This window comes from Centruroides sculpturatus, unplaced genomic scaffold, assembly GCF_000671375.1.
Source record: "Centruroides sculpturatus isolate CEXI.00-Female unplaced genomic scaffold, Cexi_2.0 scaffold555, whole genome shotgun sequence".
NCBI lineage: Eukaryota > Metazoa > Arthropoda > Arachnida > Scorpiones > Buthidae > Centruroides > Centruroides sculpturatus.
Genome location: NW_019384779.1, coordinates 70,252 through 87,450, shown reverse-complemented (window position 1 = coordinate 87,450; position 17,199 = coordinate 70,252). Strand labels below are relative to the sequence as shown.

At 30.6% G+C, this 17,199-nt stretch overlaps 1 protein-coding gene across 1 annotated transcript; it reads right to left on the bottom strand.

The window, feature by feature from the left end:
* Window positions 1–12,933: 12,933 nt before the first annotated feature.
* Window positions 12,934–16,316, bottom strand: LOC111629140 (vitamin D 25-hydroxylase-like). Its single transcript, XM_023373009.1, has 8 exons — window positions 16,108–16,316; window positions 15,894–16,021; window positions 15,559–15,656; window positions 15,182–15,480; window positions 14,985–15,100; window positions 13,455–13,712; window positions 13,197–13,373; window positions 12,934–13,118 (listed from the first exon to the last, which is right to left on the bottom strand). The coding sequence occupies exons 1-8, from the start codon at window positions 16,314–16,316 to the stop codon at window positions 12,934–12,936; spliced, it is 1,470 nt and encodes a 489-aa protein (XP_023228777.1).
* Between the last annotated feature and the right edge of the window lie 883 nt (window positions 16,317–17,199).

Here is a 17,199-nt window from a genome sequence, read left to right as displayed (position 1 = left end):
CGATTTTAATCGTTATTAGCATTTACAAGTTTTTGTAAAACCCATCTTTAGCTTCTAAATAAAGTTTTTTTTGNATTGATGCTATTCAATTTTGGTAGTTAGAGTGGGGAGATGAAGGAGCAATAGGGCCGGACTTTATGACGATTTTACTGGTTATTAGCATTTACAATTTTGTGTATAAAAAAATATCTTTGCCTTCAAAATTAAACTTTTTGCCATTGTATAATGGCGAAATATATAAAAAGGTTTTTTTAAAAAACAAAATATCATAATAGGTGGCTTCATACAGGCAGTTTTAAGTGTTGCCGGAAAAGTTAAGCAACTCGTTACTGGATCTTTAAAACTTGTGAGATAAATATACAAAAAATTCTTGTGTGTAATTAATGCTTCTTTCATTAATTAAAGATACATTAAAAACAAACTTTAATAAAAATAAACAAAATGTTTAAAGAAAAAGAATGATTTATAAATTTAATTGTCGTTCAAAATCTATTTTCCTGACGCCTAAGAGCTAAATTTTTCGATTTTGATAACTCACAAAACAACTTTGCTTTTCGAAAGTAATTCGCTGCTCTTACAAGCTAAAAGAAGTATAATACGTTGATACAAATGTCTTTAGAAAGCAAATCGAGTATTCATTAATAAAGGTAATTTCAGGCAATTTTATATATAAAAATACCGTTGTAATTTGTAAATATTCATGTAGAGATTGTTCCACTCAGCTTATATTCAAAACATATTTTTAGTAAATGTGAAGAGACAGACATAGCCCATATTGACAGACAATAATCGAGTAGAGACTGAATATTGGCAAAATAAATGAAATGTAAGACTTTTATTAAAGAAATAGTTTTGTAAAAACGCTAAAGAATTTCTCGACGAATAGCTAGGAATTTAATAACCTTATGAACATGTCCTTTAAAAGTATGTTCAGGATCGAAAATGTATCCGAGGTCATTATAAAAATTATCATACTTTTAGATTATACTTTTGTAGATACAAATGAATTTATTGTAAATACAGTATAAAATATGGACAACTGAGGTTTACGAAAGAGTGAAAACGTGTGACTACAGTTTTTGTAAATTAATTTTTAGGTTTTTTTTTAAAAAAGAAAACACACGGAGTAGATCAGACTGAAAGACGTCAGGGTCGTGATTAATCAGTTTAATATTGTCAGCATAGGATAATAAAGGCAAAGTAATATAGCTTTATTGTTTATTGTATAGTGTATATTGTTTAAATAAACTGAAAAATAGGCTGCTCAAGCTGGATCCTTGCTGTATTCACATAAGAGAGAGAAATCTAAAAGTTCAAAATCGCCAAGTGTAATTTTACACGTACAGAAGTAGTAATTATTAAGGCAAGATTGAAAAGGATTAATTTCGAAGTAATCTCTGAGTATTGAGAGGAGATTGGGGATTACAGAATCGAAGCTTTGGCTAAAAGCTATATAAATTATAAAGACATATTGCTTATTTTCAAAATTATGGAGATTATTCATATAGTTTCCAAAAGATTGATGATTTAAAAGATTTTAATAGCACTGATCACCCTAATAAACAAAACATTTTGTTTATCAGGTGATCAATTTTCTAACACCAATTTGCAAATTTTCGCTATAAGTACGTGAAGGTGAAGCTTCAAACAGAGTAAACAAAATCGTGCTCTCACACTTACACACACACTACAGTAAGCTCCATACATACAGAAATAAGACTCGAAATTTTTTGCAATTTTCGCCATTTCAAAGTTTCCCGAGTTGAAAAATGTAAACATCTTGGGAGTCATATTTTGCCGGATCGCCATACTTTCCCTCTGTTATTTATAACAGCCAGGAAAGTAAAAATTATTAATAATAATTAAATTTATTTCACGAAAATTATAAAAGTACCTGATAGTAATCTACTTTTAATAAATTAGTGAAATATTATTTAATAATTTTCATACTTTATCCATAGTATTTAATCAGATTGCTGTTTATTTCAATATATGCGAATATTGCGAATATGCGAATGAATTACAAAACTTTTAATTTTTTATATTTTTATATAATAAAACTAAAAAAATAATATAATTATTTTTAGCGTATTCCTCTTATTTTTAAGTAAATAAATTTTATTAAGTGATACTCACTTCGAGAACAGGATACAATTTAGGATCGTCAAAACTTGCTGCATATTTAGCCGAACCCAAACATTTGACGTATTTTCCAAATTCCTATTAGCATGAATGGCATTAGTTTATAAAGCGTCAATAATTTATATTATGATGTTTACAAATATAAATGAATTACTTTAGGGGATGAGTGCCTGATTTCACAAAGATACGCATCTAAATCTTCTATTGTTTGGAAAAATTTCACTTGTTGAGCACAGTTTTTGTAGAGATCAATTGACTAAGATTAAATAATAATAAATTAATAATTGGCAAGTATATGTCAGAGCAGGGTTGTCCAACCTTTTTCCTAATGGACCAAATTAGAAATTTAGATATATTCAGCGGGTCACTATGGTATTTATATAAATATATGCTTTTTAAAAGTTCAAAATGTAAATATGAAATTTAAATAACAAGAATATATAATTAGAAAAAATACTATATTATTGACAATGAGAAAAAGAAATTGCACTCACACAGAATAAAAATAAATTCAAAGCGATTTTTGACATTGCCTTCGTTTTATAACATTGCCAATATCTGCTTTTATGATACTAGTCTTATTCTAGGAATGTTGGTTAAATAAGAATGACTCAACCTATTTCTTTCAGAAGTTTCGATGTTTTTAATGCCCGAAAATAANATGCAGATATATATTTAATAAAATTCATCGACTTATTTTTTCAAAGACCAAATTCTCATTTGTATCGGCAACATCGGAATAAATTAAGTATTTTAAACTGAGATGTTACTTCGATAAATACTTAATTTATTCTTCGCATCGAAGGTCATTAAACTTGTCTGAGATAAAATCTATTTATTCTAAGAATTAATGCAAGATAAATTACTGCAGTTTAGTGTTCAAAACTATATTTAACTGAAATTACGATAAAGAAAAACAATAAATTTACTTGAGAAATATAAAAGCGAGTTATAGCATATTTCTTTATATAACTTAACAACAGTTAACGTATAATGTAGAAAAAATACGCGATGCTTTATAAGTTTTATATCGAGATAAATGAAGAGATGGCGATACGAGGAACGAAGCCGAATCGTTAGTTTTAAAAATGAAATGTTTCAAATTCGTACGTTCTCTTGTTATATGGAACCAAATTGGAAAATTTTTAGACCTTTAATGATATAATGACTTTTGTGAATGGCGCACAAAATGTTAGCTGCCTGCAGCACTCATAATCCTAAATCGGGCGCTATTATCGCTTGCTCTCATTAATAATCAGGAATATTTAAATCTGACAAATCGTAAGTGTAAGTAATAAATATTTAGGTCAATAATAAAAACTGCTGTAATTTTCTAATGTCCCAGTAATCATTACAAACAGATTTATAATTGCGTTTACGCGCTAATTATATCCACGAAATAAATGCTTAAATTACTTTTGTTTAAATGTAAACTGTTTAATTTATTTAAATAAAATAATTTTTTGGATAATTAATATAAAGTAATAAAAATTTTTACGAATTGATTAATAGAGATATCAATATACTTTATCATGCAGCTCACAATTTTACGATAAGAATTAATTTTAAATCGTTGGCGCCTACAGCGAGTAGATGTGTTATTAAATTGTGATTAAAAATATACCAACGTTAAATCGAATAATTTTTAATTAATTAATTAACTGATATTTTTAAGTAAATTATTTTATATGGTAACTTGTATATATGGGACATTGATACTATTAAATTTTGGTGATTAAAGATGAAAGAAGTGGGGAGAGAGAAAATACATTTCCAGTTATTAAAACTATTGTATAACGAGCAATTATTTCTTGTTACACGGTCACAATGTCCAGCTGAGACTATTTAATTTAAAATATGTTCTCCACCTCAGATTAGTGTCTTGCCCCTTTACAGCATCCTTTTCCTGTTAGCAACGGAGTCGTGCCGGTCATATATTTAACTCCTTTTACGGAGAAAAATTTTGAATTGAAGTAAAGTCACTTCCAGTTTGATTGGACTTTCCTATATTGTTAATCGAGGCTACTTTTCCTTAGTCATTCTATATCTTTTCCCGCCATTTATCTACCTAACTCCGTTCCCGAGATTAAGGAGGGACAGTCGGACAAACGGAGGAACAGGTGGAAAATATACAGTGGAAAGTATACAATTTTTTCAAATTGCGACCCAATTACATTTCACTAGTGTTTTATTTTAATATATGCAATGAATTAAATATCAGTTTTAATTAAAGTAAAAACTTTCATTATAACAAATTTTATTTTCATTGAATGGAATGCATACAAAGTGTAAATATAGAATAAACTAAACGAACAGGAGAAAAAATATACTTATTATTAATTTTAAATTGAAAATAAATGTACGATTATTAATATATATCAAAGACAAAGAACACGTTTTCGTTTAACTAACAAATCGATTAATGAAAATAATAAGGGAAGTTCGAGTTAAAGTATGCAGTGCTATTTTCTGTAAGGTGGAAACTTTGAAAAAAAAGACAGTAATAGCAGCCATTGCAATCGTTGATGTCATTACGTACACGGTAACTTCGAATCTTCTCTTTAAAACGGTATAATTATTGTAAATTTTGTTCCCAATAACGAGGAATTTATTAATTGTTTGATGTGTTTTCCTGCGAGTGTATAGATAAAAACTGTTCGTGTGATGGCATCTTCCTCCTTTGTGAAACTAAGATGGACTAAGAGTAGGTATTAAGTTCGGATAAGAGGAGTCGCGTGTTCTCTTACCCGACTATTGCTTTTTCTTTTATTCCAAACTACATTGCGTTTAAAGCATGGTAAAAGACAAATAAGTAATTTGTTTGACAAAATAACTCAATTGTATGCCTTACATATTGTTATATAAAATTTCTAACGAAAAACAAAACGCATCCTCTGATTTTGATGAAATTACACTACTTTTATATTACATTCTTATTCTTAGTAAATTATAAAATACTTGAATTTGTTACACGAGATCATTTACGTGTATTTTCATAAGAAATATTAGGAAAGGATGAAGCAACCGAAACACGAGGATATATCCGCTGCCTAAAACGCGTATGGTTAGAAGAAAAGAGAAACGCCTGAAATTTTATCATCTACACCTGTTATGAATGCCGTAGGAAAAAGAGAAAGATTTACAGGAGCTCGTGAAAAGTGAAAGCACAAAAAAAGGAGAATAAAGTGAAAGGAAATTGAATTGAATACTTGATTTTGTAGGTCGTGTAGATAAAGGAAAAAATGTCTGTGCTGACAGTATGAGTGACTTCGATGAAGGCACACTCCTCACAACTGTACAGTTGTGAGGCGTATGCATCAGTCTTTTTCAAAGTACATGCAGTTTCATGGTATGATTATTCATACGCTAGTGAGCGAGAATACGAGGCGAGAAGAGGTAATGACGTTTCTCGTTATCGTTAAGAGCAATACGACCACACCAGTGCGAGCGAACGGCAGAAAACGGCGTGGAGATAATGACGTCACAGAGAAGCGTGAAAAGTTAAAATAAATGCAGATATATATTTAATAAAATTCATCGACTTATTTTTTCAAAGACCAAATTCTCATTTGTATCGGCAACATCGGAATAAATTAAGTATTTTAAACTGAGATGTTACTTCGATAAATACTTAATTTATTCTTCGCATCGAAGGTCATTAAACTTGTCTGAGATAAAATCTATTTATTCTAAGAATTAATGCAAGATAAATTACTGCAGTTTAGTGTTCAAAACTATATTTAACTGAAATTACGATAAAGAAAAACAATAAATTTACTTGAGAAATATAAAAGCGAGTTATAGCATATTTCTTTATATAACTTAACAACAGTTAACGTATAATGTAGAAAAAATACGCGATGCTTTATAAGTTTTATATCGAGATAAATGAAGAGATGGCGATACGAGGAACGAAGCCGAATCGTTAGTTTTAAAAATGAAATGTTTCAAATTCGTACGTTCTCTTGTTATATGGAACCAAATTGGAAAATTTTTAGACCTTTAATGATATAATGACTTTTGTGAATGGCGCACAAAATGTTAGCTGCCTGCAGCACTCATAATCCTAAATCGGGCGCTATTATCGCTTGCTCTCATTAATAATCAGGAATATTTAAATCTGACAAATCGTAAGTGTAAGTAATAAATATTTAGGTCAATAATAAAAACTGCTGTAATTTTCTAATGTCCCAGTAATCATTACAAACAGATTTATAATTGCGTTTACGCGCTAATTATATCCACGAAATAAATGCTTAAATTACTTTTGTTTAAATGTAAACTGTTTAATTTATTTAAATAAAATAATTTTTTGGATAATTATAATTTTCGATTATATAACAAAAAAGACCTAAGTGTTAGTTTTTCTTCTCTTGATTTATCATATTATTTATTTATTATTTCATATTATTGAATATGTTTTAATATCGCAGATAAGTTTTAAAGGTATACTTTAAGAATAATTCTCACGTAGGCGTACTATAAATATAGCGGCGCAAAGAAGGATAAGATAATAAAGAAGGAATAGGAGAATGAGGGGGGAAAGACCCTTCTTGACTGGCACTTATGCTTTTTTATTCAAGATTTTATAGTTAAGCCTGTATATACACTATTAATATGGGATGCCGTCGGGATTCGTAAGAACTCTGAATAAAGAAGAAAAGAAAATGATGAAAATTATATACATTTAGTTATGGAAATGTATAGAAATGTTAAACTATGTGTTATTATAGGATAGATTTAAAGTGTTACAAAGAAAGAGATTTAGGATTCAGAGTGGCTTTGCAGTTTATCGAGGTTAAGTCCATATTTTTTTTTTTTTTTTTTTGTTTTTATTATTATTAATATTAGGTGAATTGTTGTAATTTGCAAAAGAAAAGAGCTATGATATATGTTATTCACAGTTTATATTGTGTTTATTAATGATAGAGAGAGATTAAAGTTGAGCCAAAAAAAGTTAGGAACAGGTTAGAAAAGGGGATTAAAAGTCAGTAGATTTAGTTCTCGGATTTCAAATATAAGCTGTTAAAGGAAAAAAAGGCATTTCCAACTCTTTAGACAACATTATGTACAAAACTTTCATTCACAATATGTAGTAATATAACAGTTTTAAACATTATAAAAGAGTATTTTATCTTGAAAATTGTTGAAACTAATATCTCAAATACTATAGTCGAGATATCAGAGACCTATCACAATGCTACTGGTAACATTAAAATGACAGAAAATTGCAATCTGATGATAGAAGTGCCATTTTTATGTTACCAGTAGCATTGTGATAGGTCTCTGATATCGTGACTATAGTATTTGAGATATTCGTTTTAATAGTTTTAAACAGATATCTATTTAAAACCTGAATAAATTAAACCGAAAATATAACTACAGTAGACCTTTATAAAACGGGTTCATACAATGCAGATTCGTACATAACGGATTAAAAAATCGCGACCGTATTCATATAAACACGTTGAAAGAAACTTGTAAAATACGTTAAAACGTCATCGCCGACTCGTGTCAAGACAGGATTGGTCGAATCTAGACCAATAGCTGATATTCCACAAACCGTTGAGTTTAAACGGCAGCGGACCTACTAAAAACCATTTATTATTTAACGGCCATAAAAGTTATATTTATATTAATGACGTGTCCAAAGTTTAGCGAATCTTTCACAGAAAAATAGTTTATCAGGAAACACGCGCCCGCGGTTAGATGCGCCGCTCTACGACGAAAACGGCGTCGTCGAACGGTGCGCACTCGGTAAGTAATCCTACAATTTTTTGTTTATAGTATAGTTTATACGGATTATTCCCAAAAAATTATACGTGTTTTGGAAATGTTGAGTCGAATTAGTCTAGAATAGATTAATTTTATGGAAGAAAACCTTTCAAACAGCCGTAATCCGTAAACTCTACACGTGCCGGCCTGTGATTGGCTCATGTATTTAAGGACTCGCAGAACATGAATTTCATAAAAAACGGAACGTATCTACCGTGTTATAGGGGGGTCGACTGTATTTTCGATTTATCTACATCATCATCTGTAATTTAAAATTATCATGTTATTAATTATTTTTATAAACCAAACACGCTTTTTCTTTCTTTATACATAATATAAAAATGTAATTACGAATAAGATTTTTTTTACAGAACAGTAAAATTTGCAAAAACACTTGAAAACGGGAAAACTACCTACTAAGCAAATAGATAAACCAACGTCTTGACCTAGTGCGACTCTAACGCCAGCTATTGGCAACCTGAAACATTAACTGTACTTGAGAGCATAGTGCAAGACCAGTACATCTATCGACTCTGGTAGTATATCTAGGTATGCATATGTATATATATACTATATTTTCATAATAAAATATATATTTTTTATTATAAAAATAAATTGGCACAAATAATTACAGAGGGAAAAAAGAAAAAAGAAACTGATATAAATATGAAAGAAAGAAAACGATATAAGAATTAGGTTCAATTAGAGTATTTGTTTTTAAATAGTAATTTATCAGCGCCATCTAAAGTAGAGAAGTGGAATTAAAAGAAAGAAGCGTTACCGGAGTTACTGCGTCGATGACGAATTCTTACGAAATTTTCGAAAGACAGAAGGAAAACAGAATAACGCCTTGTCAAAATAATTAACAGGTAAATTTATATTTACAAAAATATAGTTAAAGTTACTTAGATTTTCAAAAATGTCTTCTTATTGAGTATCATAAAAGAGTACAAGTATATTTTGGTTGCTTTAGTTGTTTGAAAATACGTAATGATTACAGGATTTATAGGAATGACTTAAACATATTTAGAAACAAGAAGCNGAAACATTAACTGTACTTGAGAGCATAGTGCAAGACCAGTACATCTATCGACTCTGGTAGTATATCTAGGTATGCATATGTATATATATACTATATTTTCATAATAAAATATATATTTTTTATTATAAAAATAAATTGGCACAAATAATTACAGAGGGAAAAAAGAAAAAAGAAACTGATATAAATATGAAAGAAAGAAAACGATATAAGAATTAGGTTCAATTAGAGTATTTGTTTTTAAATAGTAATTTATCAGCGCCATCTAAAGTAGAGAAGTGGAATTAAAAGAAAGAAGCGTTACCGGAGTTACTGCGTCGATGACGAATTCTTACGAAATTTTCGAAAGACAGAAGGAAAACAGAATAACGCCTTGTCAAAATAATTAACAGGTAAATTTATATTTACAAAAATATAGTTAAAGTTACTTAGATTTTCAAAAATGTCTTCTTATTGAGTATCATAAAAGAGTACAAGTATATTTTGGTTGCTTTAGTTGTTTGAAAATACGTAATGATTACAGGATTTATAGGAATGACTTAAACATATTTAGAAACAAGAAGACATTTTTGGGACGAGACTATGTCTGGGAAAGCGCGAGCAACGCACGCACTCGCTCCTGTTTGTAGAAACAATCTCGGCATTTCGTGTTCTCTTTTGACCCGCTTCTCGGTCGCCTGACTACGTACAAGTCTGGTTTATTTTATGTGCGCGTGATTTGGGCACCAAATACTCTGCGCCAAATTGCAACTCCTGACATCTACTCCTTCATACCTCTAAGGTGTGCAGCCGTTGACAGCGGCTCAATTTTAGAGACGAGACTATAATAATAGGTCATAATAAACAGTGTGGATTAATTAATAATTAATTAGAACTACTAAATATACTAAATTGTCATTGAATATCAGAAACTACTTGCTTTATGTTATTTCTATCAGACTTTGAGATTTAGTGGTTACTTTTAGGTAATTTGTATATAAGTATATAAACGCTGTATCATAATGTGATTATCTGTGTTTTTTTAGACTCTGATTACTTTTTAATTTGATATTTACACTTGAAGGTAGTTTTATATTATAATCGTTTATATATCTTGAATTTTTAAAGATACAGTATTATCTTTAGAGGAAAGATCACTGTAAATTAAATTGTGAAATGCTTGTGGAATTTCATTACAAGTATGGTACTTTCACTTATAATAAACTGGTTTTTGTATGATAAATACAAATAAATACAATCTGTATATATACATTTTGATTGTATTCAGAACTATTCAATGGGAACTGGGGATTTTTTTCTGAGCCCAGAAACCCGTACTGGTCCCTATTGATTAATGTTATTTTTTATTAACAAAAAATAAAATCTTTAAAACTATTATTTTTTTCATCAATAAAGAAATATTCTAAATATTTAATTTGTTCAGAAAAAAATGGTAAAAGGGGTTTGTTCTATTCAGAGCCCCATAAAAGCTCTCAATGGCTCTATTTGTATTTAATTATAGTAGATCCCCTATAACACTGTTGATAATTCCGTTTTATATGAATTCCATGTTGTACGAGTCACTTAGATTTTACAAATACGTGAGCCATTCACAGCTTGGCACACGTATTTGTAAAATCTAAGTGACTCGTACAAACATGGAATTTATATAAAACAGAATTATCAACAGTGTTATAGGGGTCTACTGTATTCATAACCGAGTGATTTATAGTTATATTTATATAAATTGTAATTATTTTGTAAACTAATTTTTATCTATTGTTAATTTTTATATGAGATAATTTGTGGATGGTTTATGAAATGAATTTTGTATGGATAAAGAATACTTATTCTCTGAGTACGCTTTAATGCTCATTAATGGTAGAAGCAAACTTTAGTAATATTTGAAGTGACATTAGCTTGAAATTGCGGAATGAAGTACTGTGTCTGCACGATTCAATAAACAGTTTAAAGCTAGTTTAAATTATAAAATAGGAGTTACAATTCAAACATTCGATAATTCATATCTAGAATTATCAAATGTTATCGAATAATAGTATTGGAAAGTAATATTACTTTTCTGATTAGTATGGCCATGTTCAAAAAATGATCTCCCAAGATTTTTACATTTTTGGACTGAAATGTCGAGAAATGCAAAACAATTCAGGGTTTTTTTCTGTATGTTTGGATATTAATGTGTGTGGGGGCTGAACGGTATGTCGAAGAAAAGTGCCTTCCAGAGGGACTTCCTATGAAAAACTAACCTTATTTAAATACTATAAACCTCATGTCATCTTCCCGGATTTAAAGTTTTATATAATTTTTTTCAGAAATTATTTGTCTGTCTGAGTTTCTATAAAAGGCAGGAAAATTCTTCTATTTATTTATATTTTTGATTTAAAACTTCGTTACATTCAGAAAATTTTTATTTAACGAAACTCAAATCGAAGAACGACACACAAATCAAACAGAAAACATTAAAATTTACTTATAACATTATTATATTTTACATAATAGGCACAAAGAAGAATTCGATTTTCTTCTCGCTTAAATACATTGCGCAAATAATTTTTTCGCTTCATTATAAAAAGGGAAAAACTATAAATATCTAAATTAATATACTGCTAAGTAATAACAAAATGAAATATAAATATTACAAATTTAGTAAGTAAACCTCGCTTTTATCTTTTACTTGATAATAAAGTTTGAGAATATTATCATTACTATCAATACAATTGCAGAGCAACTTGATGTAACTATAACTACACAGTGGCGCATTTAAGAATACGGTGCCCCTACACCCACAATACGCAGGCGCCCCCAAACTAATTGTGCCACTTTTGTACAAAACCATTCTATTTTATAACTTTAATTTTTAATTATTGTAGTTTTACAGATTTTTAAATATCAAAAGAGCAAAGGGCATTGTAATTCAAAACCCGTCATAAAAAATTCTAACATCACCTATATAAATTGAATAGCGTATATAATTGTATATGTTTCTGTGTGCATGTACACTTATAAGTATACACAAACATATTAGGGGAGATCGGGGCAACTTCGGCATGCGGGGCAAGTTTGTCAAGCGCTTTTTTTAAAAAACAAATTAAAAGGAGACTTTGGTTATAGGTTAGGCAGTTGAGTTTTATTGGTGGCTTGTTGAGTGTAGTGTTTTTATTGTTCTCCAACAAGCGTAGTTGAATTATCAAGCGAATTTTCATTTTCGTTGAATTCCATATAATATTTTGCTTCCATTTATATTGAATTGGCAGGTTTTGTTATAATTCCATGATAACGAAAGTTACTTTTCCTGTTAGAAGGATGTAACTTCAACTTATTCACGTGGCCAGATCGTGGCTTGGCATTCTGTTCTCAGGGTTGTACTTAATGTTTCGAAATCATGACTAGCGGGGTAAGATCGGCAACATAAAGCCACATTAGAAGCAAAGGATAAAAATCAAACAGATGATAAATGAAAACATGTTTGCATTTGTTATTCACGTATATATGTCTTTGAACTCGCATTTCGTTGTAATAATATTAAATGGGTGTTGGATTTGTATTTCTTTGTTTTAATAGTGAATTCCAACTTATACATTGTTAATAACATAATTTTATATACGTGCCTATCTTGACCCATTACTGTTGCCCCTATACCAGGGGCAACTTTAATAAAAATAATTAAAATAATTACGACTTTACAAAAAGAGAGAAGTTGTCGATCTTGCCCCAATACCCGGGGCAACTTCGTCAATTTCTCTCTTCTTGTAAAGTTGTAATTATTTTAATTATTTTTATTTCCAAACTGATTTTAACCAGTTCTATAGTAAGGTAACATTCCAATAGACAATATGCAAAGCTTTTTTTTCAGTTTACAGCAGTATTTATTACACAAAATTTAAGTAAAGCTTAACATGCCGATCTTGCCCCGATCTCCCCTATATAAAATATTATTTGATTTTTAAAATATTTAATCTTCAAAATATAAAATGAATTATTTATTTCCGACGTACAAAAGTTAACTGATAAGGTTTAGGCATTAAAGTGATTCCTCCTCCCGTTACTCCTTCTAAATCCGGGGTTGTAGGTTTAGGCCAAACAACTTGGAACTTCTGAAGGATTGAAGTCAAAAATAAGAAAATTTCTTTATAAGCGATTCCTTCTGCCGGACAGGAACGTTTACCTTCGCAAAGTATCAATAACAACCTTTAATATATATATTTTTTATAGTTTTATTTTAATAATAGTAAAATTACTAAACCGTAGGAAAATGGCGAGAAAGATTTCAACTTCTTGATACGTGAACCGTCCTCTGTTAGAAATCTTTCTGGTATAAATTCTTCCGGATTATCCCAGTATGTTGGATCGTGGTGAATGCTCCAAATATTTAGGAGTACAATTGTTCCTTTAGGTATTGTAAACTCTCGAATTTTGCAATCTGACAATGTGCTTTAATAGAATTTTCTATTACGTATGTAAATTTAATAGATACTGTATAACAAGGAAAAATCAGTTATACGTACTATCTTAAAAACAGAAAGGGGTGATACTGTCCTCCATCTTCCTGCTTCCATGATAACTGCTTGAGTATAAGGTAAACGTAGTCTATCCTCCCAAACTGGGTGTTCAGTACCAAACACTACATCTATTTCTTCCTGTACTTTTCTCTGAATTTTGGGATATGTCGCTAATGCTAATATTATCCACGATAACGACGAAGATATAGTATTGAACCCAGATGCTAATACTGTGCCCATATTACCGACATAACCTAGAACTAAATTTATTTGTCTCGTAATAGGCTGCCTATTGTGTCAACCACCACGCTCGATCCTTTTCAATTTTTTTTCAAATTACGCAGTAAGATAACGACTGGCTTGAACTGAACTCTGAAAAATATTTGATCCGAATGTTTTGTGGTTTCCAAGGTACGGGCCTTAATTTCGAGGTCATTCTTCTTTGCTCCACGCGCACAGCGCACAAATGGTGAGTTTTGTGCTCCTATTGTTCATCGTTTAAGCCAGCATACATTGTCATATATGGTGACTTAAGACAATTCTTTATCGTAAATTCATCTGTGTTAGTGGCGTTTTTCTGAGTAACGTGGCTTTTTCATAATATTTTTACGAAATTACGAAAACATCAATATAAATTTGATGTTTTCGTAATACGATGAATTAGCGTATTTGCGTTAGCGTATATAATTAAAATATATATACAAGCTTATTTATTTTTATTTATTTTTTAGCTGTACAAATCTAGTTTTAATTGAATCTCGTTCGAATGTCGAGTTACGAAGACGATTTGCCGACCACTTTAAAGTGTGGAAAGATATTCGGTTTTCTCGCATTTATGATCTTAAGTTTCTTTTTCATTACTACTATACTGTACTACGGTTCTAGTCCAATGAACGAATAACTTCGGAAAACTATAATTTTTGGTATCGTGTGCTTAATTACTGTTACCTATCTTACTGTTACGCTAAACAAATACTAAAGCGGCGAGCAAAGAATCGATGAGAATGAAAAGCAAAGTTGTAAAACAGTTTCTACTGGATGATGGCATATACGTACCGAGTTTAATGCTTACGTAATAACTAAAATTAGATGTATACGAGCTATACGATATACTCACTCGTGGATTTCATTTAGCATCCATATCACCCTACAGTTCATATAAAATGAAGCGGTATAACGTTCGAAACGTTTGATCCGAAAGAGGAAATAAATTTATCCATCTCTATTTTCATCTCTGTGTGAATTATGTTAAAAGGAGAGAAATCAAGCTTGAACGTTTCTCTTTGTTTTACTGTGACACCGTTATTGCTTCAGTGCACTATGGCACAGAATGCGTAAAGTTACACGAATACATTTGTTCATTTCTCCACTTTTGGTTTTGCTTTCATTATTGAGTTGCTCATCGCTTCGATACGTGTTTAGATTTAATAAGTTTTAAAAAGGCACCTGGAGACGGTCGAGCGTGCAGATTAACACAGTTAGCGTGGAATGTCTCGCTTCTTATGAAATAAATTCGAATCGTCTACACTTACCGGTATAGGGTGACCCAAGACTATTCTTGCTTTTCTCTAATTCACAGATATAAGCTTCCGAAAGTGTCTTAATATTTTTATTATTGTATTCTTTAAAAGGAATTTGAAAGAATTCACTATAAAAAAAGAAAATAAATTTTATTAATCATTAATAAAAATCATTAATCAGAAAACTGATCACTTTTTATAATGCTTACATTACTTTTTCATAACCCGCTGCCATTTTCTTTATGAAAGGACGATTCATTCCGTGAGAAACAAGATGTAAAAATTTAATCCAAGGGATAAATAGACTATAAGATATCATGCCCATATATTTTGAGTGTATTTCAACTAATTCATTTATACTTTCCCTTATAGCATGATGATAATCTAATCTTACGCCAAGTACAAAACTACAGATAACATTACTTGTGCTGGATAATATAAGCTGGTGGGTGTTCAACGGACACTCTTCACCCTGAGCCAATGCTTGTAACAGCAGCCGTATTTCTTCCTATACAAAATACAAACAATACAAAAAATGAACGATTATGAATTTTTCTAAGAAACATTAAATGTAAAAGGAAATTACCTCAATTGCAAAGTCATATCTTTCCTTAAGTATTCTCACGTTTTCGACAAAAAATCGGCGATTTTCGACCCATTCTTCTCCGCTGGATATTCCTAGACCTGTAAGAAAAATAATTTTATGTATGTAGGACGTGTATTAAGTAAAAAGTTCTATACCGTTCAACGTATCTGCACCAAACTGGACACGAATATTCTTTAACACCTTAGATAAAACACTGCGATGATCCACATTATTTAAATTACATTATCCCCACAGAACAAAGCCCATCCTCTCTTAACTTATGCCCGAGAAACGTCGGGCACACGCAGTTAGTGTTGTATAAATGATTATCTCACCTGTAACTTTAAAGAAGCGATCAAAAGCACTTATTGGAGGGCGACCAAGTAAGGCTGGCTTACTATACGCTTCTCTCATCACGTCATAACTTGATAATACTACTATTCTCTTGCTTCCAAGGAGAACACTAAAAATGTTACACAATACATTGTGTATATATTGAATTGTTGATCCTATCGAAAAATCAATTTAAAAACAGATATTAAGTTTTACCTGAAAATTTCACCGTATTTTAAGCGAAGTTTATGAAGTCTCGTATGCGCTTCTTTACCAAGAAAAGGCAAATAACCTACAAAAGGCAGGCCCGAAGGACCCGGAGGAAAATTTCTCGGCCTGGAAAAATAATGCTTTAAAACATTTACTATCGTCAATATAATAACAACCGAAAAAGAAACTAAACAATAATTGAAAAAATTTTCCATTGTGATGAGAGCAAAAATATTGACGTTGTCGTCACAGCTTTAATTTTGTTGTGTAAATTAACTTCACTCATTTTTCTTCGTATTTATAATCTATAAATACTAATTAATCAAAAAGCAAAAGCTTTTCCTGAGCTGCGAAGAGGAAAGAGCAAAAAATAAATGGCTTCTACTTTATCTAATATGAAGTTTCCTTGGTTATAAATTTTGTCTTATATCTTATAAAAACTGTAAACGATTCAAAAGCTGTTCGAATCCGCGCATAGATTTGTACAAATGAATGAAACAAATATTCTCTTTCTGGGCCAATTTGGGTGTTCACTTTACCATACTACAGCAAATATGACGTCCTCCTCGAGGAATAACTTCACTTAAAACTGTAACCACTAAACGGGCTAAAAATCATTGAAAGTTTAATGATTTAAAATAACCATTCCAACAATTGTTTTGGTACTTATGGGAAATGACGAAGTTTGCATATTGTAAGCGCTTTTTAGCGATTATTTAGGAATTTATCGTTTATCAATATCGCAAGGCTGAAAAGTTTTAATTGGTATAATTTCGTACAGCAGTTTAATTCCCGGGAGTGCACCTTGATGGTATGTATTTGACGAGGAACCCGGAAGCGCAAATCTATATGTTGTTGATAGAGTTAAGTGATTGGTATGACATACGAGACTGGTACAAGATTTTTAGTCTATCAGTCAGCACGAATTTCATCAATAGAAGATTTTATAGTTTTTTTTTGTTTCACTAAACACTAGGACTGTTTCCTTACAAATACTCCTAGTGATAACATCCACGATGTTCGGCGCATCCGTTCATTTACATATCACGTATTGTCGCCGTAAATATTACACGCCGCTTCCCAAAATCCACCCCCTAA

Coding starts and splice junctions, on each gene's coding strand:
- LOC111629140 (XM_023373009.1), bottom strand. CDS start 16,316: ATGGAAAATTTTTTCAATTATTGTTTAGTTTCTTTTTCGGTTGTTATT. Junction 15,657..15,893: donor TCGCTTCTTTAAAGTTACAG/GTGAGATAATCA, acceptor TTTTTCTTACAG/GTCTAGGAATATCCAGCGGA. Junction 13,119..13,196: donor TTTCTCGCCATTTTCCTACG/GTTTAGTAATTT, acceptor TACTTTGCGAAG/GTAAACGTTCCTGTCCGGCA.